This window comes from Drosophila melanogaster, chromosome 3R, assembly GCF_000001215.4.
Source record: "Drosophila melanogaster chromosome 3R".
Taxonomy (NCBI): Eukaryota; Metazoa; Arthropoda; class Insecta; order Diptera; family Drosophilidae; genus Drosophila; species Drosophila melanogaster.
Genome location: NT_033777.3, coordinates 19,024,070 through 19,047,591, shown reverse-complemented (window position 1 = coordinate 19,047,591; position 23,522 = coordinate 19,024,070). Strand labels below are relative to the sequence as shown.

General features: G+C 47.0%; 9 protein-coding genes across 10 annotated transcripts in view; 3 read left to right on the top strand and 6 right to left on the bottom strand.

Moving 5' to 3' along the window:
• cdi (center divider) overlaps positions 1-2,710 on the top strand; it is a 49,389-nt gene extending 46,679 nt beyond the window's left edge. The window contains exon 9 of one of the 2 annotated variants that reach the window (NM_001260262.2): positions 144-2,710. Coding sequence is in view for 1 of the 2 variants with exons in the window: in NM_079677.4 (NP_524401.2) it covers positions 144-975 (832 nt within the window). In the remaining variant the exon portion in view is untranslated. The remainder of the gene's footprint in view (positions 1-143) is intronic. The other variant, NM_079677.4, reaches the window with a different exon arrangement.
• A 188-nt stretch (positions 2,711-2,898) lies between these two features.
• On the bottom strand, positions 2,899-14,054 carry CG6026 (uncharacterized protein). Its single transcript, NM_142521.4, has 3 exons — positions 13,721-14,054; positions 5,495-8,089; positions 2,899-5,430 (listed from the first exon to the last, which is right to left on the bottom strand). The coding sequence occupies exons 2-3, from the start codon at positions 8,078-8,080 to the stop codon at positions 3,349-3,351; spliced, it is 4,668 nt and encodes a 1,555-aa protein (NP_650778.2). The 5' UTR covers positions 8,081-8,089; positions 13,721-14,054; the 3' UTR covers positions 2,899-3,348.
• A 1,128-nt stretch (positions 14,055-15,182) lies between these two features.
• CG6013 (uncharacterized protein) lies at positions 15,183-16,089 on the bottom strand. The gene is made up of 2 exons (NM_142520.4): positions 15,567-16,089; positions 15,183-15,503 (listed from the first exon to the last, which is right to left on the bottom strand). The coding sequence occupies exons 1-2, from the start codon at positions 16,019-16,021 to the stop codon at positions 15,317-15,319; spliced, it is 642 nt and encodes a 213-aa protein (NP_650777.1). The 5' UTR covers positions 16,022-16,089; the 3' UTR covers positions 15,183-15,316.
• A 231-nt stretch (positions 16,090-16,320) lies between these two features.
• On the top strand, positions 16,321-17,624 carry Prp18. The gene has a single exon (NM_142519.2). The coding sequence runs from the start codon at positions 16,399-16,401 to the stop codon at positions 17,419-17,421; it is 1,023 nt and encodes a 340-aa protein (NP_650776.1). The 5' UTR covers positions 16,321-16,398; the 3' UTR covers positions 17,422-17,624.
• P5cr (Pyrroline 5-carboyxlate reductase) lies at positions 17,433-18,661 on the bottom strand. The gene is made up of 2 exons (NM_079676.4): positions 17,645-18,661; positions 17,433-17,583 (listed from the first exon to the last, which is right to left on the bottom strand). Exons 1-2 carry the CDS (start codon positions 18,421-18,423, stop codon positions 17,520-17,522), a joined length of 843 nt encoding a protein of 280 aa, NP_524400.2. The 5' UTR covers positions 18,424-18,661; the 3' UTR covers positions 17,433-17,519.
• Positions 18,662-18,734: 73 nt separating this feature from the next.
• GatA (Glutamyl-tRNA amidotransferase, subunit A) lies at positions 18,735-21,418 on the top strand. Its single transcript, NM_142518.4, has 4 exons — positions 18,735-18,873; positions 18,927-19,174; positions 19,235-19,477; positions 20,388-21,418. The coding sequence occupies exons 1-4, from the start codon at positions 18,841-18,843 to the stop codon at positions 21,388-21,390; spliced, it is 1,527 nt and encodes a 508-aa protein (NP_650775.2). The 5' UTR covers positions 18,735-18,840; the 3' UTR covers positions 21,391-21,418.
• Positions 19,577-20,224, bottom strand: NP15.6. Its single transcript, NM_142517.3, has one exon. It carries the CDS (start codon positions 20,142-20,144, stop codon positions 19,692-19,694), a length of 453 nt encoding a protein of 150 aa, NP_650774.1. The 5' UTR covers positions 20,145-20,224; the 3' UTR covers positions 19,577-19,691.
• Positions 21,389-22,493, bottom strand: CG14285 (uncharacterized protein). Its single transcript, NM_142516.4, has 3 exons — positions 22,356-22,493; positions 21,750-22,298; positions 21,389-21,690 (listed from the first exon to the last, which is right to left on the bottom strand). The coding sequence occupies exons 1-3, from the start codon at positions 22,470-22,472 to the stop codon at positions 21,463-21,465; spliced, it is 894 nt and encodes a 297-aa protein (NP_650773.1). The 5' UTR covers positions 22,473-22,493; the 3' UTR covers positions 21,389-21,462.
• A 245-nt stretch (positions 22,494-22,738) lies between these two features.
• Positions 22,739-23,500, bottom strand: CG14286 (uncharacterized protein). The gene has a single exon (NM_142515.3). It carries the CDS (start codon positions 23,443-23,445, stop codon positions 22,843-22,845), a length of 603 nt encoding a protein of 200 aa, NP_650772.1. The 5' UTR covers positions 23,446-23,500; the 3' UTR covers positions 22,739-22,842.
• Between the last annotated feature and the right edge of the window lie 22 nt (positions 23,501-23,522).

The window sequence follows — 23,522 nt, the reverse complement described above, 5'->3', positions numbered from 1 at the left end:
ATTAGTCGATGTTCATCACAAAGCCATTAAGCATTTTCAAAAGCTATTCGAATGTTTGTCTGATGTTTTTGGTACATGAAGTAGGGCCTGCTGTATTTGTGTTCTTGGCATCTGATTTTACTGATTATGATTTTATCTTCTAGCGATAAACTGGCGAGTTTGTGTCGCTGCTGCTACTACGCCACCTCGACATCGAATGCCGCCGTAACTGCAGCCGCTGCTGCGGCCCAGCAACAACAGCAGAGCCACTTGCTCAACGATACGTCCTCGACCTCATCGTCGGTGCTGCTGATCGACAATGATCCCGCTGTGATCGGTGGAAATACCTCATCATCCACAGCGTTGGACTCGATGGATGACTTGGACGCGGACATTGTGGCATCGCGGCGCACACACCAGCGACGATACACTTGCCACCATGCGTTGCTCAGCGGGAATGGCAGCGAATCCCAAATGGCGGCTACGGCGAGCCTGATCAATCGTCTGGCTTTAGACTCGGAGATACATACTCTGCTTCAGCGTAGTCCTTTTGCAACGAATCAACTATTGTACTGTAAGAACCGCACCTCGTCCATATACACGGATAGCTCCGATGATATAAGTAGCTTGGCCGGCTCTGACTCCCTGCTCTGGGACGACCGCTCCTTCACGGCACTGCCCAGTACAAGATCCGCACAGATTGCCAAGATAGTGGAGTATTTTGAGCGAAAGCGACAGGACTCCTCGCCGCCTTCGGTGCACCATCGCAATGGGAACGGGACGGTAGCAGCTGCTGTGGCTGCCTCTGCCCTGGGTTCCAACTACCTTTCGTACGAGTCGCGTCGCTATTCGGACTTCAAGCGGCACCTGAACGCGGATGGCCTGTGCTTCGATCTGGACAAGAAGCCGGCGCAGCAAAGGATGATGGTGTGCGAGGGTGCGGTCAAGTCGAAGCTTCCCATATTCGATAAAAAGAAGCAACAGCAAGGCGGCTAGCTGTGGTGGGGACCTTGTGATGAAAACCCCGACCTGATTCATATTTAATAACTTATTTCTTCGATTCTTTGAGATTTTTATCCCCATACACGATTCCTTTATACCTGGCAGTACCACTTGATAAAAATACAAAAAATAATCGCAAATAATTTTGCCCACAAAAGTTGGTTAGTTTACGATGCCTAAAGGTTTAATTTGTAAGTAAATAGTTATTTCCTTATTGTCAAGTGTATAGAGCGCAATTGTAAGTAAGCCAAAATGTTCTACTAAAAATTATGCACGCTCTTACAATAAGAAACCCAATTTCGTTTGTATAAGTTGAAAAATTATATATAATTACCATTTATAAGCATATAGATAAACATAATCATACGTCGTACTGGTTCCTAGTCCTTCAAATTTACTTCGCTACATACATTATGCTAAATAGCGAGTATTCAAAAACCAATCATGGAAAGTATTTATTCTTAATAATTATATCTGTCGCTGGTAAACTCCTATGAAATGGCATAGCTGTTCTTTATGAATACATTTACATATAATTTTAAGTTTATCGCGCTATTTATTTGATTTTGTCTAAACTCTGTATAAAAATATTATGTTTAAAATACAATACAACAAATATACACACATTTATACATAAAATGGCATATTGCAATGTATACATTTTACCTGTAACGATTAATTACCGCGTAAGGTCCAATTTAAATAATTACATAGACTTACCGACTTGAGGTTTTAAGACTTAAAGCCCCCTTTCCCTCGAAAATTGTACAGATGATCCCGGATCGATTTGAGAAGCAAGAACACTTATCATTGGCCAATCCCGTTCGGCTTAAACACGACTTATGACTTTAGTTTTAGATTCATACGTTACAAATATGTGGGTATCTGCATTACAAATAAATACATAAGTATACATTACACCCAGCAGATCAATTTCATATATTAGCTGATAAATTCAGATTTTATAAAGAGTATTATGGGACATGATCTTTTGTTTTATTTATTTCTGTATGCCCTTTACAATCGAACTTACATATATTTGGTAAATTAAATTTGGCTGCAATTATACTTCAATTATAACATATATTGCAAGAGCAAGGCGAAGACTGAGCCATCATTTTTCAATTGGCTAGTAGTTTCCATTATACTGATGATAGGAAAATATATCCGTAAATTGAATATATTATCAAGAATTCTTTAGGAAATAATGGCTCCAACTGAAGCATCTTACTTTACCAACTTAGACACTGTTGAACAGAAAATTAAATAATTAATTAAGATAAGTGCGAATTCCGTGGCAGTTGTAGATAAAGTACGATATGTGTACATATAAAGAAGATTGTTATGAAATTTAAGTCGTCCATTTGATCATAACACGTCAACCTCATTGCATCGTCTTGTTAATGGGTTCTAAGTAAAGCCAAACATTAGAAAATCATGAATTTAAAATTCATTTCCGGTTGCCAATCAATCATTTTAATGCACTTTACCGACCGACTTGGGTCGATGACGAATAAGTATTATATATATACATATATTATTATCAACATTGAAATCGCAGTCCATCCCAGACACAAACGAAATTAATTTCGACTTTTAATAGATGTTAAAACAACGTAAATTTAAAATCGAAGAACGAAAACATGTCAGGCAAACAAATAATTTTGTAAAACTGTAAACTGAATTAATGTACTCGTATAATAAAGATACTGATATAGTAAATCCACAGATTCTATATTTTATCATTGGGTATTGGATAACGTTAACCAGGGTCGTCGTATAAGTAATGCGTGCAAGATTATTAACTGTCTCATCCTAAAAGTATACACTAAAAAATTATTTTACTGTAAAATTTGTTTAAGATGGGTAAAAAGTTATTGTCTATTAGAAAAAATTTATATCACGTCTGTTTGTTTAATTTTCACGGGCCCTTTTTTCCGCCAATTTCTAAAGAAAAGCATTTTCAACGACTTTGATTATCATGTCAGATTTATGTTTATTTTTCATGGTTTTCTATGGTACAGTAATTGGGTAGATTGTGAGTACTATTTTAGTTTATGTTGTTAAATTGAGTAAAAAGCTTTTATCTCATTTCCGACGATTCGGGAGTCAAATGAGAAAGTTCAAGTGATTCGCATTTCAAATCAGACTCGCAAAAGTCGCTGGGATCGTGGGGTGAAGTGTTCGTTGGTGGCAATGGTCTATATATCTGGAAAGGTGAGCTTACTAACTATAAGCTGTAGAACAGAACTAGATTACCACATGGTCTACCTCTAAGCGGGGCATATCCCTGCTGTCTCATAAACTTTGAATAAATAATACAAACTAAAATTGGACTAAACTAGTTGCGGGTATCCTCGAATCCGCTTAGCTCAACGTCAGACTTCGGGGACCCATTCGGGGCACATTTCTAGGTCCAACCTGGGCCTTCGGTAGCTCGGCGGACTTGCGTGCTCCATCCTCCTCGTCCTCGTCTCCGAAGAGCAAGGCCGCCAGACTCGTCTCAAAGGTGGACTTCTTGCGCTGCGTGGGCTTCGTGCTGATTGCCGGCGCTTTGGTGGTGGCCAGTGTGACATCCGACTTCGTTACTCCGGGTGGATGAGTCGTTGAGGTCGTGGATGTGGTAGAGGATGTTGAGGTGGAACTACTGCTACTGCTGCTAACTGGTGAAGCTGACGTCGAAGGTTTTGCTGTTGTGCCCATCAGTGGCAATGCGATTGGCTGATCCTTGCCAGCATTCTTGGCACCTGCGATCTCTTCCTGTTCCACTTGCTCAACATGTTTGTAGCCCGGTGGATAAATGGGTTTGAAGCCACCTTGAAGTTGTGGCTGGAAGCTGTCCATTTCAGAAGGCTTTTCCGCTGTCAACGCACTAGCAGTGGGTTGCTCCTCTTCTGGCTTCTTTTGCTCTGTGGTTTCCACATCAGCCCGGTTAATGTTATTCTTCTCATAGATCGCCTGATCCGTAGTCGACGGCAGAATGTTCCAGTTACTCGGCGCTGCAGGATTTATTGCTGCAGCTCCACTGGCACCACCTAGGCTCACACTTGGGTAAAATGGTGCCATAAAGTCCTTCTCGAAGTTCTGGCCACGCAGATCGAAATCACTGCTCAGACCCTCCTCCGTCTGGGTGTCCTGTCGGATCTCGTTGATCACCGACGTGGCCAGATTGATATTGGAGAATTTCTGCCCCTGTTCGTGGCGGAATGGATTCGGCTCTGTGGGCGTGTAGGCAATTGCTATGGGTGTCTCTGTCCCAGTGCCCATAGCTCCCGTAATGATCCGTGGCGCCACGAGTACTCCCGAAACAGAAGTCTGAGATTCAGGGTGGAGCTCTGAAAAGGATGGATCTGGCTTCTCGATGGGATAGGGGAACTTATCTTTGGGAACGTGCTGTGCCTTGTTTTGCTGCTGCAGGGATTGCGGCTTCTTGTTCTTGAGAATGGGTTCCTGGGGCTGATCGCGAATCACGGAGAAGGGAGTATTCTGGTATTCAGCTGGAGCTGAGGGAGCATCGCCTTCGCTCTGTCCCTTCTCAGCACTCTTCATCGGGAAGACAACATACATGCCGCTGGGATCCAACTTTTGCTGGCTGAGCTTGGAGGCCTCAGCTTCCTGAGGATCGTTGTCGGCCGTCACCTGGATCTCTCCTGCACCCGTATCATCGCCAGGTAGGCTCACAGCCTTCTTTTGGGACTGCAGCATTTGTAATGTGACCACTGGCTCTAATTTCGTCTCCTCCGTCCCCTTGCGATCCTTGCCAGGTGTCACGGGCTGTGGTGGATCGTTAATGACCAGATCTTCCTCCTCAAAGTCGGCAGCTGCCTCGGCATCGATCGTTTTGTAGGGTTCCGATGAAGGCGCATGCCGCTCAGCGGGATAGCCATCAACGGATCTTAATGGACCAGCGCCTTGGGGGCGACGGGGATACATGTGATCGGGCATGTAGGGCACATTCTGGCCTCCATACGGGGGTAGTCTGTAAACTCTCCTATTAACATCTCCTCCTGGACCAGGCCCCACGGGATACTCCGAGATGCGATTCATGGGATAGCGCTTCTGCATCATTTGCTGATGCTGCTGGTGCAAAGGCTGACGGCGATGGGCAAACTGAGGTTGCATCGCAGGATTATAAGGGCGCTTGGGACCGGGACCACCTTGCTGGGGCAGACGGATGTTGCCCGGTTCCTGCTTTAAGGCAGGTGGATGTCCGCTGGATATCTTGGCATTCGGGCGGAACTGTGGCAGAATATTTGGCAGATTGCTTGGACGGGGTCCGTTTTGTGGTTTCCGGTTGTACTCGTTATAGAAGTTGGAAGGTGGTGATGTACCCAATGGTCGCTTGCCAGGAGTTGGTGGCGCATGAGCCACTGGCACTGTGGTTGGGTATCGCGGAGGTGGCTCCATTTCCAATGAGGGTTGCTCGCCAGGCTGCTGGGCAGGGAATTTCTATGGATCAAGATTTGAATATGTTATAAAACGATTAATTGATTACCCTAAATATTGGACATACCAATGGTTGTTTCTGCTGGCTCAGGTTAAGCACTTCGTGCTGCTGGATCTGCACACTGGCGCTGCCAGGAACTACTTCATCCATGGGCTTGGGAAAGACAACAGGATTCGAGTTCTGAATTTGCTGTAGACTTAATGGTTGTGCATGGCCATTAATGTTTGGTCCCGCTGGAGGACCTTGCATCACAGCGGAGGAGGGCGGTTCCAGCGACTCTTCTCCCTGGGCCGGGAAACGAATGTTTGTGGATACAAGAAGTTCCTTGGTATCCTCTCCCTGCATCAAAACTGGGGGAGTGGGCTGTGGTTTCTGCGGGGTCGAAGATTGCTGTGGTGGGTAGGAATGAGAAGGCTGCTCAGGCTTGGTCACGGGTTTCTTTGATGGTCGCTTGTTGGATCCGATTAGGGGAAGCTGTTGATAGGGAGTAGGTGCCTCTGGTGGTGGCTCTTGGTAGGAAATGGTTCCAGGTGCTCCCGATGTCGCCACATTTCCGTTCTGATGGAAGTTCGAGTTCTGCTGGATGCTCGGCATCTGTTGGAAGTTCGGTGGCGGAGGCAGTGGTTCCTTAAGGGGTCGCTTAATGTTGCCAATGTCCTCGTTGATCACCTGACCATATTGAACACCTGGCGTGTCCTTGGCGAACAGTGGTTCCTTTTCAATGCTCGGATGGCCCACGCTAACCTGTTGCACCTGACTGCCGAGAACAAAAGAGGCTGACTGCTGTCCCGGCGAAATCACCACATTATTGATCTGTCCCGGCACAGGTCGGTATTGCATCATGTTTGGCTGCTGCACCTGGTACGAGACGTACTCATTGCTGTAGTTCTCCTGGCTACCAGAGATCACCTTCTGCTCGTTGGGACTGGGTCGCTGATGTGGTGCTGGTTGCTGTGTTCCTGGTTGCTGCTGAGTTCCTGGCTGCTGCATGGCGAAAGGCGATGGCTTGGATGGTGCAATGGGCTGAATGAGATTGCCCTGGGCATCGAATCCTTGGTTCTGTTGGTAGTTCTGTGCCACATTGGATTCCTCTTCAGCCAAGCTATTGAATATATCGCTGAGTGTCATGGGAGGCTTAGGCGGAGATGGTTGCTGTTGCAGAGTTGGCGGTAGTGGCTGATGTTGCTGCTGGTGTTGATGTTGTTGTTGTATATGTTGCTGTTGGTGTTGCTGATGTTGTTGCTGTTGGTGTTGTTGTTGGTGTTGCTGTTGGTGATGTTGTTGCTGCTGCTGTTGCTGCTGCTGTTGCTGTTTTTCCAGTTGCTGCTGGTACGGATGCTTTTGCTTATCCAGATGCTGCTTCTCCAATTGCAGCTGATACTGCTGCTGTTCATATAGTTGTTGCTGCTGCTGCTCCTGATATTGCTGATGCTGTATTTGCTGTTGCTTCTGCATTTGCTGCTGCTTCTCCAGTTGCAGCTGTTGCTGCTCCTCCGCCTGTGTGTTCTTCTGTCCCAGCGTGTGATAAACGTCGGCTGGATCCAGGTTGGGAATACCAGTTCCCGGAATGGGACTAAAGGCGGGTGGGGGCGTCGGTCCTTCGGTGAATACCACAGGTGCACTTGTGCTCGATGTGGTGTACATCTTGGTGGTTGTGACAGGTTCCGTAGGGAAGATAGCTGCCTGCGGCGTGGCATGGTGGGTGGTGAGGGCCACATCGCTGCTGCTGGGAGTTGGTCTGGGCGATGACTTCACCGGGCGCTGATCCTCGTGACCAACCGTTGGCCTGCCACTGGTGCTGGGCACTGTGGGACTGTACTTCTTGGTCGGCACAAACTTCTTACGGGTGGTACTGGTGCGCGGAGGCTGTGGTGTCGTGGAAACTGTCTGCAATGGAATGGGGCGTCTTGACGTGGTGGTGTACTTGGCCGCCGGGCTTGTTGGAGCCGTAGTTGTAGTGGTGGTAACTGGTTTCCTCGAAGGAGGCAAAGTTCCGCGAGTTGTGGTTGTTGTCGTGGTTGTCGTTGACGTAGACGTGGTGGTGCTGGTGCTTGTGGAGGGACTACTAGGATAGTAAGCTCCTGCCGTGGGTGTCACTGCAGTTAGCTTAGTAGTTGGCACCGTAAAGAAGTTCGAACTATGATAGTTGGGCGGTGGGGGTGTAACGGGAGCCACCACCGAAGTGGGTTTCTTGTTGGTAATGTAATTCTTGTTACTGCCCTGGTACTTCAAGTTGGCATACGAACTGGAGACCAGCGGATAAACAAACTTCGATGAGGAATACTTCACCGGCAGGTTCAAGAAGTCGTGTATGTTGGGCGAACTGCCGCCACTCAGCACGATCTTCTCGTTGGGATCTAGCACCTCATTGGCCTCCGGCTGAATTCCCGCCGGTTTCTTGGCACTGAAGTCCAGCTGACCAGACACGGGATCCTGGCGCGCATAGTACGGTTTTCCCTCGTTAAAAATCTGATTCGGCAGCACATAGCTTGTAGAGATGACATCTTCCTCGCCGGAGACATCAGCACTCCTGGCTTCCAAGGGCAACAGGGCCGATGGGGTCTCGGTGGTGGACTCCCCGCTCGATGTTGCTGCTGTGCTCAGTAGCAACATTAGTGCTAGCAGCAACAAAGAGTTGCTACTGCCTCCCATTTCGATTGGCTGCAATGAGAGAAACGAAATTAAAACTTTTTGTTTGAATCGCAGACCTTCCGCCCAAGCCGAAACCACTCTTGATTTCAGAGTCTGCACAAGGCCGCTGTCACTTCAAACGCTTTGACAACGGACCGCTTCCACATTTATGGTGCGAAAATTGCAGCCAGTCGGCTGAGATTGCTGGTGTTGCTTCTCCGAGTCCCGACACTCGGCAATTTGTCAGCAGACCAAGCGCCGTCGTAGGTTGGCTTAATTGAGACATGACCGTGTCTGCTTCTTTGCGAGAAGTGTTTTGGACAAAACAAAGAGCCCAGTACTATTCGTTTGTGGCCTTCGGATGGGTTATGATTGCAGATCAAAACATCGGCTGGCAGTGTCGTTTACAATTAACAACACAACTGGTGCACTCCCAATTTGGCACTGACTCTGGTCCACAAGTGACTGGATGGGATTGCTTTGATTTTCATAAAAAGCTGTTGCAATAGTTGCGACCAGCAAGCAAATAAAAGGAAAAAGTGAAATTTTACCAAATGTGAGCAGCCAGTTTTTGCAGCGAGTGGAAAACCCGTCTGGGAGTTGTGGCTTGTTGTGGTGGTCGCTCATTGTGGTGGTTATGTCAAACGAGCCAAATGCCAGCCGCCGCTGGCCTAACCAACACACGTTTGCTATTGTCTAATGCTCTACGATGGCTGCAGAACCACAGAAAATGAGCCGAAAGAGCCAAAAGATCCGAAATCGATTGGGCCGCCGCCAGTGCTTTCGATTTGCCGCTTCTTCTGTCGTGACAAGAAATTCACTTTCAAAAACACAGTTCAACTTTCATTCAATCAAATACTACATCGATAATGTCACCCAGCCGAAATACCCAGCGCTAATTATGACTGACTCAGCGGCGGAGAGCGCAGCCATAAGAGCATCAATGTCAAATTCATTCAGCCAGGAGCGAGGCTCATTATGCGCTTAATCGCCGCGTACTGTCAATCAAGCCATATAGAAATTTATTCAGATAACCGCAGGCACACTGCTCACCGCGAATCGAGCAGTTCGAGCAAGAATCCCAGATGAAAGTGCAATTGCGGCAATTGGCAGTGGTGTCTCCAAATTGCAGTGGTTATTATTATGGTCTAGATTTCCTCTCGATTGCATGCGGCATGTGCCACCACACGAAATCATTGCGATCTAAGTGCGCTTGGCCATTTGAGTGCAGCGTGTTTTCTACCATCTACCAACTTTCATTTCAATTGTCAATTGGCCAGCGATTGTGTGCTTTCTTGTGTTCTTTGATTTCAGACAAAGTGTTATGCAAATGCTAAGCTTGTTTGCCTCAATTTTGCCTGCCTCGTCGTCGATGGGCTGTAATTCATAAGAGCGAGCAGAAGAACTTGTATCAACAGACTGGTTAACTGGGTAATTGGGTCACAATTTAGGAACTTGTTTGCTTTTTCCATCACTTTATTAATGTCCACATCTCGCATGCTAACACGGCCAAGTTCGCTTTTATCAGTATGCTAATAAAAAAGAACAACCCGAAGAGCAGCAGCATGAGCAGAAGCCATAGAGCATCCTCCTGTAGAACTTCGAATGGCAAATGAATGGCAAACCTGTCATGGATTGTTGAAAGAGCACGCGCCCGAAAGCGATGAAGTGCGTGAGGCAAACGAAAGACTCAAGACACAAACTTCTTGTCAACAAGTCTTTGAATATGCGAACGCGGTTTCATTGCACATTTGAGCCGCACTTGATTGCCACTTTCCATTATGAGTGCCGCCGATGAAGGCGGCCTTTCTGGGCGGCCAGTGCTGCATTTTCATTTTCATAATTTACGCATCTGGGTCAATGTGCTAATTGTTTGTAATTATTATTCAATATGTGAGGCACGGCTTTCTTGTCGCGTAGAAAGTGCTAATTTAATTAAATTTGAATTTTGAAACGAGTTATTGGTCGCGACATTCCAATTCCAAATTTTGTGGGTTCAACGAACCAAACCCAATTGCTGACCCACTTCCTGGGCAAGGAAGTCTGCGGATTAGCGTTGTCACTTCCCTGCCGCACTTTCCTTTCGCATTACACAATTCGCCCTGCTCTCTGATTAACTCATTCCGGACGACTGGACGGGGTTCCCACAATCATTTTGGCATATAGTGCATAAACACCACAACTTTCCCCTTCTCCCGCCCGCTGCGAAGTGTCTCTCTCTTGAGAGGAAGACACCCCGAAAAAGTCGCACGTCTATTACGGACCACAGCAATTAGGTGTAGGTTTTAATGGCACCAAAATAGTGGCAATCAAAAGCGTGGTAAACATAATTACGACGACAAAACGAAACACATAATAGCGAAAATGCTTAATTCGCCCCCTGCGGCCAATGTTGACAAAGAGCAGAGCCAACGGAGTCATTAGACACCCGGGCCAATCTCACAAAGGGGCCCCCAAAAAACCCTAAAACTCAACTTAAACTGTCTCTGGCGAGCTAATTTTTAAACCAGATTCGGGGGATTGGTGGGGACTCGACGCTTTCCTACATTTCTTATTTCTTTCAATGGCACGGCCAGCAGCAGCTGCAACTTTCACTTTTGGCAGTCAAAAATTTCTCGCTCAGCTTCTGAGTGCTGTTGTGCCTGTGCTGGCTGCGGCTGTATGTGATGTGGTGCGGCGCCAGGCAGAGAGAATTATTTATGGCTTACCGAATTTATGCCTCAACTTTAACCGCAACGCAACGGCAAAAGCAGCCAAGCCAGAACGGTAGGACGCAAAATAAAAAAAAATAAAATAATTAAAATCAGTGAAATTTTTGATTGCCCCCTTGGCACCGCTGTCCGCCGTATGAGGCAACTTCTGATCCCAAATACCGAGGAAGCCAGTCTTCTTCCTGCCCGCCGGTCTGCCTCACGTTTGTTTCATTTTTTTCCACTGTTTCTGTTGCTTTTGCTTTTTCGGTGAATCAGCCGGGCAGATACCAGATGCCAGATACCCAATACCCAATGGACGTACCACAAAATAAACCAACAACGTCTGCAAGCGAAGCGGCTAAAGCCCGTGTACGTAGTACAGCTGACCCCGTTAGCGATCATTGGACAAACAGTCGTTGGCGAGTGCGACTGGAATGTGGACGAAGCCTGGAAGCCCTATGCTTTAGGCACATAAGTACACAAATAAAAAAGGCCAGCTTAAATGTAAAAGTTATTCAAAAACTCTATCTTTATATCTCTGGTTTGTAACTTGCAGTAACATATTAATAGCTTAATCAGTCGAGCTTATCACCACCTTTTTCAACAGTGTACAACAAGCGTCAGTTTCCCGACCCTAGGCAGTTTCCATTTTGATAGCCTTGGGTTACAACCATTCCCAAAATCGCCGCCGTCTTAGTCATTCGGATTTAATTTGCATTTCTTTCTGGCGAAAAGCGAGAAGGCGAAACAAAACACAACTCGAGAAATTTCACTTTTTAAGGTGCGTAATCGCTCTTGGCCACCACACCACACACACTCATAAATCCCGGCTATGATCTCTGGGGTCTGATGTTGCCTGATGTTAACGTTAACAAATGTTGGCAAGTGCAAACACCTTGGCCAAAGTCTCGTGAATCATTCGAGTGTTGCAATCACACGAAATTTCGAGCGAATTCCCGCAAACCGAAAGCAATCAACGGCCAAGGAAATCCGTGATCGGATTTCCGCTCTCTCGCTGGTGAAGATAGAAAGTGACGCCCACATGCTAAGTGTCGATTAGCATATAGAAATGAATAACCCCATTGGCCAAAACAGGCGGAATTCCTTCAGGCCAGAAGACAAATAAATACATACATAAATAAATAACTAAATGCCGAATGTCTTAAAAATCAATAAACCGAAATAGCCCGCGCGTCTGACCGCGTCTAAAAAAATGGCAATGAAAGTCAAGGCAACGTGCCTGAAATCTTAATTATAATAATACGCATTTGCAGGTTCTTCAAAGAGAAATGGTGAAATTTTCAGCTTGCCGCCAGAGTGTGAAGTTCAAGCCGAGCACTTCAAATGCCACACACACACACACACACACCATACACACATACACTCCAAAACTTGAATTTGTTGCTATTTTATTAGTTTTAATTAAGTCGACGACGGCGAATCGAAATTTACAACAACTTATGGCACAAAGCGAGGAAATTATGCGCTGCACACATGCGCAGACCGTATGAATTTTACAATGGAATTGCTATTATCAAGTGCTGATTTGAAGAAAAAGCGTACATAAATGCTGGTCAGCACAGAGTGACAGCTGGATGGATAGTTGGCAAAACTTTAAATACACCGTAAAAATTATCATAATCATAGGTATATATTTATAAATTGATTTCCAATTCTAAATAATTATTACTGTATGTGGTAGTGATTTACTATATTTTTCACTGTGTAACAAGAGTTTAAGCAAGAGCTGCATTGGCTCAAATAAAAAGGAAAGTGCCGCGGATGCCCGATTTGAAAAACAGTTTTTAGGGGGCAGCGATAAGGCCGATAAGCAGCGAGCACGATGATTGACTGACTATGTTCGCCGATGGATGTATCCCATTTTGCAGAATCGCCGCACGTCACCGATCTGGTCGGCCAATAAATCTTTCAAGGCTGTCAGTTCGTTTTTGGTGGCCAAGTGTGACTTCCTCGGCTAGAGCAGAAGCAGCCATAAATGGCCAGAGCTCGAGTGTAATTCGGTTTAGGCCTGCTGCCTCTGGCATGGCTTTTATGGTCACTTGGCTTTTTGGCTCACTTGGCTGGTTGCTGGGTTGTTTTTAATGCAATTGCAATAGCTGCGGCATTAGAAATTGCTGCGCCCGCGCGTGCCATCCAGTAAATGGGTTGGCTCCAAGTTCTGTTTCTGCTTCTGATTCTGCTGTTTCTGTTTCTGATTCCGCTTATGTTTGGCCCGGCATAGCTAAGCATATAGTATGATTCAATTTGGGTCGCTGGCGATGGCTATAAATCAGGCGGCGGACTCCTTCCCTATTGGGAACGCTGCTCCGACCTTTTGGGAAAGTAATAAATTAGCTAACGGTTGCCTGCCAATTGATCTCGTTATCTCCTCGTCTGTGTATTGAATAATTCGCGCCCAGTGCATAACAACCGCCGACACGCAACACATTGAAACTCATGCAAAGTGTGAATTCATTACCAGAATTCAATTATTTTGCACTTTACATAACGCCAGGCGATGGTCAATGAACCTGACAATTTTTCGGCCAGCGGAATGCGGAATCTCGGCAACAAGTTAACGGCAATTAGCATGTAGTCCAAGATTTGTAGGTCATCCGAATTTGATGGAGAGGAAAGTAAGGCAACGCGAGATCTAGACTAAAATAAAAAGCCGTCTTTTGCAAGTTAGTTGCGTACATAATTATTCTCTTACACAAAAACTCAAGTAACGTTTTTCCAACAGATGTGCAAGGGCCGGCGACAAAAAAAAGAAGCGGAGGCTAAACAAAAGACTTAAGGCACGAACTCGTCGTGTGGGTTGCTGGGCCTGCCCTGCTTTCCAGCTGGTGACCAACAACAGCCCGCTGCAGTTTGCCTATTTTTTGTGCTTTGTCGAGTGCAGCATGCTAATTAGCTGCAACCGTAATGGCCGACAAGCATTCCTAACCGCTTAACCCACAAATCTTACCCGCAAACTGGCTGAATCTGGTCGATATCCTTGGCTGCGGTGGCCCTAAGTATTCCACAATTAGTTGATTGTTTAGGAAAGCAATAGAGTTCACACAGGCACACTCGCGGCGAATGGAAGAGCTCACCGAGCACACACAACAATTACCGTTGTTGCGATTTCCGTTGACGGTGCCGTACGAAATTCGATTCGATTTTCCAAACACGTCTCGCACTTTTCTTTTCTCTCGGCTCGCGTTCAATATTGAATTTCTGGTATTTGCATTTCTGCCGCGAAAGAATCTGAAGAGAAGACCACGGCGCGACCGTTGCCATCAACGGCCAGACACTGAATGAAGTTGTGCGACGACAAAAGAAATTTTTATTAAAAAGAAAGCACTGCCAACAGGTAAGACGGCTGGCAGCGGTTACAAGCGGTTAACAGAGCCACTGTTAACTTGCAGCTGCTGTTAGAAATTCAAAAATCAAATCTACTGCAGTGGAACATTTTAATTGTTGACTGCAATCAAAGATTTTACGAACCGCTTCCGAGGTTACCCCTATAATAAGAGCGAAACTGTTTCGGTTCTAGTGATAAGAAAGTTAGATAAAAACATTTCAGAGCCTAATGTCTTAATTGATCAAGAAAGTTTCTTCCCAGAACATAATTGCGTACTTCCACTTCAATAGTTTGGCCCATTCAATTCGTGTTTGCAAACGAAAGCTGACTAGCTGGCCAAGCACAGCTATTAAGACAGAAACTTTTTATTTGGAAAATCGGACAATTAAGCCCTAATATCTTATATAAAATCGCATTTAATGCGCAAAAAGAGGTGCCTAACGACTTAAAGCTCATACTTAACTGGCCGATGTTACGTGCATTTGTTCGACGGACCAGCAAAATATTTGGGTGGCTCTGGTCCAAAAAACGCCACCAAACTTCCAAGCAGCAAGTAGTGAAAGCGGAAGCACTTATTATTCTCCGTATTTTGCACCACTAAAAAAAAAGTGATGGACAAAACGCTGGAACGACAACAGCAATCAAAGCAATACATATAATTACTTCATTCAGAAACGCAACCGGAATCGGATTCAGGGCCACAAAGTTTTTCAGCCGGTGGCAAATAAAAATTCGGCATTCAATAAGCGGAGAAAAGCTGTCCGTTATCACTTTCGGATCTGAGTTATCCAATCCTATGTTTATTCGCCCGATTTTCTATAATTTTATTGACTCTTGCATAATTAAATATTTCTTTTGTAAGAGCGAAATTATTACAACCAAATTGTGTACAATATAGAAAAATATGTGTTGAATTTGTATCCAGTTCTTATAATAAGTACCTATATAGCAAGATTTTATTCTAATATGAATATGTTAATCTTATTATTGTTTTTTGTCTTTCGTATCCTTTTGCATGGGATGCTTTATGAAGGATAATAGCTAACCACTTTTGCAATTAACACAAATTCAACTCACTGGGCTTAAATAAATAAATAAATTTATTCCGTCCACTTTTTTTTTTATATACTACATTCTGCGTACAGTTCAAAGGTGCTACAGAACGTTTTGATTATTTCTTTGCTGCTAGGCAGCAAACAGTCTTGGTCCTTGGATCACTTAGCGCGCCTGGTTGAATGGGTTGTCTGGTGACTTGTTCCATTCCTTCATCAGAAGCTGCTTCCACTGGGACATGCGAAGGGAAGGATTCTCAGCCTTAATGCGGGGCAGATTGTTGGCTTCAAAGGTCTTGTAGGCGGCGCGCATTCGCTTCTCGGGATGCTTGTCCTCTTCGCTGTCATTTACACTAAAATTGCATGCAATGGAAGATAATTTAAATTGATAAGAAAGTTTCAGTAAGGGAACGCACCTGAGCACCACGATGGCCTCGTCAATGTTGGATGCCACATCCGTGTCGGCCATGGATCGGTTCAGATTCTCCTCGATATGGTTTTGGACCACCACTCGCGCGGCCATCGGCTTGTTGGCCTCGTTTATCGCCTCGATTACGCGCTGCTTCTTCTCCATCTCCTCGAGAATCATCTGGCGGTTGATCTTGGCCAGCGGCTGCTTTCGCTGCGTGTTAATGGATGACATTTCCTGGTCAAGCAGCGCTTTGGCCTCAGCCTTCCGTTTGGCCGCCTCCGCCCGCTTGCGCTCCTCCTCGTCCTTGCGCTGTTGTTTCTTGGCCAGATTCTTGTCGTCATCGCGCCACAGGCGATCCTCCGCCTCCTTGCTCTTCTTCTCCTGCGTGGCCTTCTTGGTGGCCTCCTTGCGCTCGCGGGCCTCCACCGCCTTCGAGTTGATTCCCATTTTCTTTGGCATTGTGTCCTTTATGAATGAATTCCGATCCTAAAATGTTGTCTATTTTTTATTGATTTTGAGCCAGTGTGACCAGGCTGCGGAAATACCAAAGAGTAACCAAAGAAAAAATACTAGAAAAATATATAGCTCAAATACAATTTAAATGTCTAATAAATGCATTTAAATTAAATAAATTAGGAAGTACATATTTATCTAATTATTGATTAAAGTTATAGAACTAATTATAAGTTATTTCATAACTAAAACTTAGTAAATTCAATAGAATACCTATTTTAGTGGCCGCACTTGTATGTAAACATTCTCAGTCTGGTCTCACTATAATCTAAGGCATTTGTTTTGGTTACTCCACATTGTTATTAACTACAAATAACAATCACATGGATATTCTGAAAGCTGAAATAGCGCGAAAGCGCAAGCTGCTGGAGCAAAGGCAGCTGGTGGACGAAAAGAAGAAGTACTTCAGACGCGGTGACCTGAACGCCAAGAACACAGAGGAAGTGCTGCAGAAGGTGGGCTACATAAAGCAGGAGTCCGTCGAGGCACAAGGACAAACGACCGAAGGCGCGTACAGTTTTGTGGCCGATGGCCAGAACATATTGCCGCGCACGGAGGTCATTCGGAGGCTAAGGGAACGCGGCGAACCCATCCTTATATTTGGCGAGACGGAGCCCGAGGCCTTTGACCGATTGCGACAATGCGAGATTTCGCAGCCAGAGGCAAATCGCGGTTTCCGCAACGATTTCCAGGAGGCCATGGAGCAGGTGGACGCCGCCTACCTGCAGGAGATGTTCGCCAACACACCCACCACCAAGGAAGACAAGAAGTCGGACTTCGCTGAGCTCGACGAGTCCGTGTCGTGGGAGAGCATACAGACAATGGCTGCAAATATGGGCCGCAACAAGGACTACGACATGGATGTGATCATCACGCTGCTCACCTTCCTGCTCAAGCTGTGGAACGACCAGATCGCCAACTACAGCAAGCACGAAAAGATGTCCACAAAGGTGAAAATGACCCGCGTCATTTACACGCAGACTAAGGAATACGTTAAGCCGCTGTTTCGCAAGTTAAAGCATCACACCCTGCCAGAGGACATTCTGGACAGTCTGCGAGACATCTGCAAGCACCTGCTCAACCGCAACTATATCACAGCAAGCGATGCCTACCTAGAAATGGCCATCGGAAACGCGCCTTGGCCCATTGGTGTCACTATGGTGGGTATCCACGCTCGTACGGGTCGCGAAAAGATTTTCTCCAAAAACGTAGCCCACGTAATGAACGATGAAACACAACGGAAGTACATCCAGGGTCTCAAACGACTGATGACCAAGTGCCAAGAGTACTTTCCCACCGATCCCTCCAAGTGCGTGGAGTACGTCAGCAAGAAGGATCGGGAATAAACTTGAGCTTTATGTTAGTCATTATTGTAATAACAATATCAAGCGTTTAACTATATGTATGTGTAGAGAGCAAGGGGATGTTCCGGGGGATTACATTTTCACTTCTTTCCCAGTTCAGCAGAGCGCTGTGACGACTTTTCCACGGCGTTTATTAAAGTAGACCTGAAAGCACGAAAGAAAGCAATAAAAAAACAGTGTAATGTACAACTTTATGGCTACCCACCTGAGGTTCCCCTTTTCCAGTTCATGAACGCCTACTATGGTGGCGCCACCGGGAGAACAGACTTCATCCCGCAGCACCGCCGGATGTTTTCCAGTGAGCAGCACCGTTTTGGCCGCTCCCAGAAGCGTCTGAGCCGCAAACTGAAGAGCCATCTGACGCGGAACGCCCTGTTTGACGCCGCCATCGGCCAGTGCCTCTATGATGGTGTAAACAAATGCCGGACCGCATCCAGCTACCCCGGTAACGGCGTCGATCATGGACTCGGGCACCTGTTGCGCCAGTCCCAGGGCGTTGAGCATTAGGTGAATCTTTTCCAAGTCGTGATGCGAAACGCGTGCGTTGCCAGTGTAAACAGTGCAGCCCTCGCCCACCTGCATGGATGTATTGGGCATGGTGCGTATCACCTTCAGCTCCGAACTGCCCATGAAGCTGAAGGCCTCCTCCAGCGTTTCGAGACTGGTACCCGCCAGAACCGACACCACCAGCTTGCTGGCATCCTTGGCCGACGGCACGTGCTTGTATTTAAGCTGGGCGGCACACGGCGTTAGCATGTGTGGCTTTACGCAGATGAAAACTATGTCCGAGTGCTCCAGGACCATGCAGTTGTCGTCGCAGGTCACAGCTCCCAGATCCCGCCACCGTTGCAGGTTCTCAATGTGGGGACCGGAGACCTGCACCTGGCTAGCCTTCACGATCCCACAGCGCACCAGTCCGGATCCTATGGCGTAGGCCATGTTTCCGCCCCCGATGAAGCCGATCTTTTCGTCCAACTTGGCCATGCTTAAGGAACTCTTTGAGGTTTTAGAGACGTCTTTGCCCGCTATAGTAACAGGCCTACCAGATGATTTTGAGCAATTGATTGATGTTAGATAACTTAATGGCCCTCGAGCTTGTCCTAGTGTCAATATTTGAGGTGGCTGGACTTTTATCGCTCCTCTAATCAATAACAGCTGCCGATTGCATGGGCGTAGTTAGACAAAACTATTTTGAGGGGCCTAGCGTCTAAATAAGCTAAATCCCTTAAGTTACTCCTCTGAGCTTTGGTGTGACCAGATATTCTGTGCCAAAAAAACTAAAATACCAGATAAGTTTGCCATTCCTGCAACTTGAATTTATTTGTTATGATTTCTTCCGCGGATTGCTCTCCGAAAATTGGGTGAATAAGTTAAAATCCAGCTGCTTTCAAACTGAAAAGAATGCGGCGTCACTTACAGTGGAGCATTAAGCAGGTGGGCTTATTCATCATTCATCTAAACCACTTTTAACCCAGTATACCTAACAGCTAACAGCGAGTTACTCAGATGGTCAGCTGTCTCCTCGCCGGGTGACCGAAGATGCTCTGCAAGATGCCCTGCGGTGGAAGACACTGAATGCCTTTGTGCGCCTCACGCCGGAACAGGCGGGGCAGCAGGCCCAGGACGCGGAGCAGCGCTATAAGCTAAGGCAACCGATTAGTGATCTTGATGGAGTCACCATTGCCATCAAGGACAACTTTTGCACCAAAGATGTACACACCACCTGTGCCTCACGGTAGGAGACCATGAGAACCCAGCATCAGAGCAATATTATCCTTGTAGCCTTCGTTGCCAGGATGCTGCAAGACTTTGTGCCTCCCTATGATGCCACTGTGTGCTCCAGACTTAAACAAGCCGGCGCTGTAATTCTGGGCAAGACGAATATGGATCAGTTTGCCATGGGCGCCGGCACTGTGGACTCCCTGTACGGGCCGACTAAGAACATCTGGAGCGAGGACCTTAACAAGGATCACTGGCGCATCGCGGGCGGCAGTTCTGGAGGCTCTGCATCCGCCGTAGCCGCGGGTCTTTGTTATGCGTACGTACTAGCTTGTTTATGTTTTGAACACCTAACCTCAAACGCGATGGTTGAAAATGTAACATATTTGATCAAAATTAATCATCCGAGGGCTAAAAAGCAGCTGTGTCCACGGCGAGACTTGCAGATTTATTAACGGATTATGAGCGGACTCGCACTGACCGCACTTCGCATTCGCATTACATAACAGACTAAGTTTAGGGTCACTAAATGTTTAGATGATGATCTCGGTGTCGCCCAGATCCTCGTCCGAGGGCAGTGTAATGCTGGCGGGGTCCACGTAGTTGGGGCTGACCAAATCCACGCCGGCCAGTTCGCGGCGACGCAGCTCCAAGAAGCCCTCACGCTGGGCCCAGTTGCGGAACTGAGTGTCGGGCAGGTAGGCCCAGTAGAAGCTGCCCCACACCAGGCACAGTGTCACCGTAACGAAGAACGTCGACTTGGTGGCCTTGCGATCCTCCACCTGGTCCTTGTAGTCGAATCCGTAGCTCTGCCAGTTCTTGGGACTCGGATTGGCAAAGTCCTCGGTCGTAAGTGAAGTGGGGGCCGTGATGGTCTCATCCTTCTTCGGCGACGTGTTGATTGCCCGCACCACTGCCGCCTGGTTGGCGACCAGGGAACGCTGCAGCGCCACGGCGCGGTTGGTCAGACGGAACAGCGCAGACATCGCGTTGGGGAAGAAATTTCAGTCGCAAATTTCGTAAATAATCGAGTTTTCCCTTGATCGCTGGACTTCTGACAGCTGCGCAGTGTGAACGTTTGCTGCAATTTGTCAGCTGGCCGAGAGGGTAGCCACTCGATGCGGTATTTTTTCGGTATTTTACCTAGAACCGTTTTAATTTGAATTCCTAGAAACTTTGCTCGAAATAAATATTAAAATATATTCTTAATTTTCTCTTCTATATTCCAGAGCAATTGGTTCGGACACGGGTGGCTCCACCCGAAACCCGGCTTCGTACTGCGGCGTGGTGGGTCTAAAGCCCACCTACGGCCTCGTCTCCCGCCACGGTCTTATTCCGCTGGTCAATTCCATGGACGTGCCCGGCATTTTTGCCCGCTCCGTCAGCGATTGCGTGGCGGTACTGAATACAGTGGCAGGGCCGGATAAACTGGACTCCACAACCATCAGGCAGCCTTTTACCAGGTTACATCTGCCGGAAGTTGGGCAAATTGACCTGAGCACTGTGCGCATAGGAATACCAAAGGAATACCATTGCCACGGTCTTTCCGCCGAAGTTCTGGAAACGTGGTCTAAGGTGGCCGATTTGCTGGAGTGTAGCGGTGCCTCCGTCAGACAGGTTTCCCTGCCCAATACGGCAGCAAGTATATTCGTGTACACCATTCTTAATCAGTGCGAGGTGGCCAGCAACATGGCAAGGTACGATGGAATCGAGTACGGCCATCGGGCAACAGACGAGCGCAGCACGGAGCAATTGTATGCCCTATCCAGGGCCGAGGGATTCAACGATGTGGTTAAGACACGCATACTCACTGGAAACTTTCTGCTGCTGAAAAAGAACTATGATCACTACTTTGAGAAGGCTTTGCGGGTGCGCCGCCTTATTGCAGAGGACTTTGCAAGGGTGTTTGATTCCTCGGCCAAAGAGGAGCGCGTGGACATCCTTCTCACGCCGACAACTCTTACAGAGGCTCCGCTGTACAAGGACTTCGCCTCCCTGACCAACAGGGATCAGTGTGCCGTGCAGGACTTTTGCACTCAGCCAGCCAACATGGCTGGAATTCCCGCCGTGTCTATACCGATTCGCCTGTCCCAGGCCGGATTGCCCTTGAGCCTTCAGCTGATGAGCAACAGCCTCAACGAGCAGTTACTGCTCACAGTGGCACGATGGATAGAGGCGCAGGTGGAATTCGACAGCCTAGAGCACTCGCAACAGTATAAGGCCAGTTTGTAAAGCTTTTAATAAATTCTGTTTAATTGTTACAAGGGTTTTCTATTCTCTGAGACGACAAGATGGCCAATAAAATTATACGAACTTCGCACTGCGAATGAATCCGTCGCTGCTTGCTATGTATACCGTGTCGTTGGCTCCACAGCAAATGCTGTTCACACAACTGCCCACCTCCACCTCGCCCAGGGCTTTTGGCTTTCCTGCTTCCAGATCGGTCCATCCCTTAACCTTTTTGTCATAGCCGCCGGAGTACAAATAGGTCTCATCTCCGCAAAGGGCGTTTATGATCAACTCATGGCAGTCCTAAAATTAGATCAAAAGTCGTATATTACAGCTTGGATCGACATATGCAGGAAACTCACCGGCAAGTGCCAAATTTTGGAGTACTGTTGCTGCGAAAGATTGTTGACCAGTTGCAAACCCATCCCAGAGCGATCGGGAAAGGCCAGATAGCTCCGCTTGCCATCCACCATGGGCCCGAGAAGATGGAGCGGAGACTTACCTGGAATCACCGCCTTGTTGCTGTACTTTCCAGACTTGCCCTCCGCCACCTGAGACACCACCACGTCCAGGTCGCGAACAGTGTAAATGAGATTCTGCTCGCCGGCCAGTGACTTGACCTCCTCCACCAGGCTGTACTTGAAGAGCATGCGATCGTTGGTCCAAGTGGTCACCACACCCTTGTCATCGCCCGTGTAAAGCACGGATCCGTCGCAGTACATGGCCTGGATGGCGTCGTCGCAGCGGAATAGTTCCTGCACTGACTCGTCTCCATAGGGAGGCAGCATGAAGTGAACCTGGCCATCACAGCTGCTCGAGTAGACCTTTCCGTGCTGATTAATGGCCATGCAGTATATGTACGCCTCGTGAGCGTTTACAGTGGCCAATAGTTGCAGTTCCGGTGACCAGATCTGAAGGGGAATATATATTAGCTAAGAGAGCAATGTGGGAAACCGGTAGATACCCACTCGTATTTTACCGTCAGCGCCTCCGGAGAACAGCTGTCCATCGAAGTACGCCACGCATGTGGCGTCCCCTTCATGACCCTCGGAGGACGTGTGCTCGATGCGGGCGTTGTTGGCCATTTGCTGATTTGAATCGGACTGAGTAAATCACTTCTCATCCGTGGTCTTTTGACTTCATCAATGTACGTAAATATAGCATGGAAATACTCTCTGCAAAGCTATAAATAAAACCAAAGATCACACTGCGTGGTAAAAATAAGTGCTCACTTAGCTTCTTTTTAAAATATATCTCCTTAAATATGCAACAAATAGAAAGTAATACAGTGAATATAAATATTTTAAAATCAATAATCATGACCGTTGTCACTGAAATTGTTGATAGTTTTGAATGGCCATAAATTTATGCCTACGAGTTTTTATTTAAATGCTTTTTATTTGTATAAAGAGTAGGAATTAGAAAATCTAAGATCATTCAGGCTTTTGTGATTGATTACTTATTCAAGTTCAGACCGCTGAAACTAATGTCATTGGCCGAATCCTCCGCGATGGTGAAGTTGAACTTGAACGGACTTCCGGCTTCAGCTGGTTGAAGGCTGCTGGGATCGAAGTCCTGGACTGGTTGAGGCTCTTTTGAGCTGGTGTCTTCGGCGGGCGAGGGAAAGTTGAAGCGGAAGTCCTTTCCAGATGACAGAAGCGCCGACTTCTTTACAAAGCTAGACTTTTTGGATGATTCAGCCGTAGGTGTGAATTTGATTTGCCTGGAGGCTAGTAGCAACTTCTGCTCCTCCTGCTGCATCTTCGCTCGGTAGTCGCCCAGGGCTAGCTTCATCACCTGCCGCTTCCTGATGAGCGGCGCTGTTGAACTGGTTAGTACCTTTATGTTCTTGGCAGTATCTTCGGCCACTTTTTGCGCCAGTTTTCCGCTGTCGAGAGCAGTTTGCAACTGCTGCACACACCAGCAGAGCTCCACTTCGAACTGGGTGACAAGGTCGGCGTCGATGGACGGAGGTTCTGCCACCGGCGTGGGCTTCTTGATTGCTCCCTGGATTGGCGGTGGCTTATTAATCGATTTGGCGGTTCTTCGTTTGTGCATGGTTAAAAAATGTAATGTTTACAAAATGTGCTCTTCGACAGTTAGAGATGAACATGAAAAGCTGTGCCTCTCGATAT

What these genes read in the sequence shown, in the direction of transcription:
- CG6026 (NM_142521.4), bottom strand. Translation starts at nt 8,080, where the DNA reads ATGGGAGGCAGTAGCAACTCTTTGTTGCTGCTAGCACTAATGTTGCTA. An exon ending in GCCAGCAGAAACAACCATTG is followed by an intron (nt 5,431 to 5,494) that starts GTATGTCCAATA and finishes CTTGATCCATAG; the next exon opens with AAATTCCCTGCCCAGCAGCC.
- CG6013 (NM_142520.4), bottom strand. Translation starts at nt 16,021, where the DNA reads ATGCCAAAGAAAATGGGAATCAACTCGAAGGCGGTGGAGGCCCGCGAG. An exon ending in GAGGCCATCGTGGTGCTCAG is followed by an intron (nt 15,504 to 15,566) that starts GTGCGTTCCCTT and finishes ATGCAATTTTAG; the next exon opens with TGTAAATGACAGCGAAGAGG.
- Prp18 (NM_142519.2), top strand. Translation starts at nt 16,399, where the DNA reads ATGGATATTCTGAAAGCTGAAATAGCGCGAAAGCGCAAGCTGCTGGAG.
- P5cr (NM_079676.4), bottom strand. Translation starts at nt 18,423, where the DNA reads ATGGCCAAGTTGGACGAAAAGATCGGCTTCATCGGGGGCGGAAACATG. An exon ending in CTGGAAAAGGGGAACCTCAG is followed by an intron (nt 17,584 to 17,644) that starts GTGGGTAGCCAT and finishes TCGTGCTTTCAG; the next exon opens with GTCTACTTTAATAAACGCCG.
- GatA (NM_142518.4), top strand. Translation starts at nt 18,841, where the DNA reads ATGCGGCGTCACTTACAGTGGAGCATTAAGCAG. An exon ending in CACACCACCTGTGCCTCACG is followed by an intron (nt 19,175 to 19,234) that starts GTAGGAGACCAT and finishes CTTCGTTGCCAG; the next exon opens with GATGCTGCAAGACTTTGTGC. An exon ending in GCCGCGGGTCTTTGTTATGC is followed by an intron (nt 19,478 to 20,387) that starts GTACGTACTAGC and finishes TCTATATTCCAG; the next exon opens with AGCAATTGGTTCGGACACGG.
- NP15.6 (NM_142517.3), bottom strand. Translation starts at nt 20,144, where the DNA reads ATGTCTGCGCTGTTCCGTCTGACCAACCGCGCCGTGGCGCTGCAGCGT.
- CG14285 (NM_142516.4), bottom strand. Translation starts at nt 22,472, where the DNA reads ATGGCCAACAACGCCCGCATCGAGCACACGTCCTCCGAGGGTCATGAA. An exon ending in GCGCTGACGGTAAAATACGA is followed by an intron (nt 22,299 to 22,355) that starts GTGGGTATCTAC and finishes ATTCCCCTTCAG; the next exon opens with ATCTGGTCACCGGAACTGCA. An exon ending in CCAAAATTTGGCACTTGCCG is followed by an intron (nt 21,691 to 21,749) that starts GTGAGTTTCCTG and finishes ATCTAATTTTAG; the next exon opens with GACTGCCATGAGTTGATCAT.
- CG14286 (NM_142515.3), bottom strand. Translation starts at nt 23,445, where the DNA reads ATGCACAAACGAAGAACCGCCAAATCGATTAATAAGCCACCGCCAATC.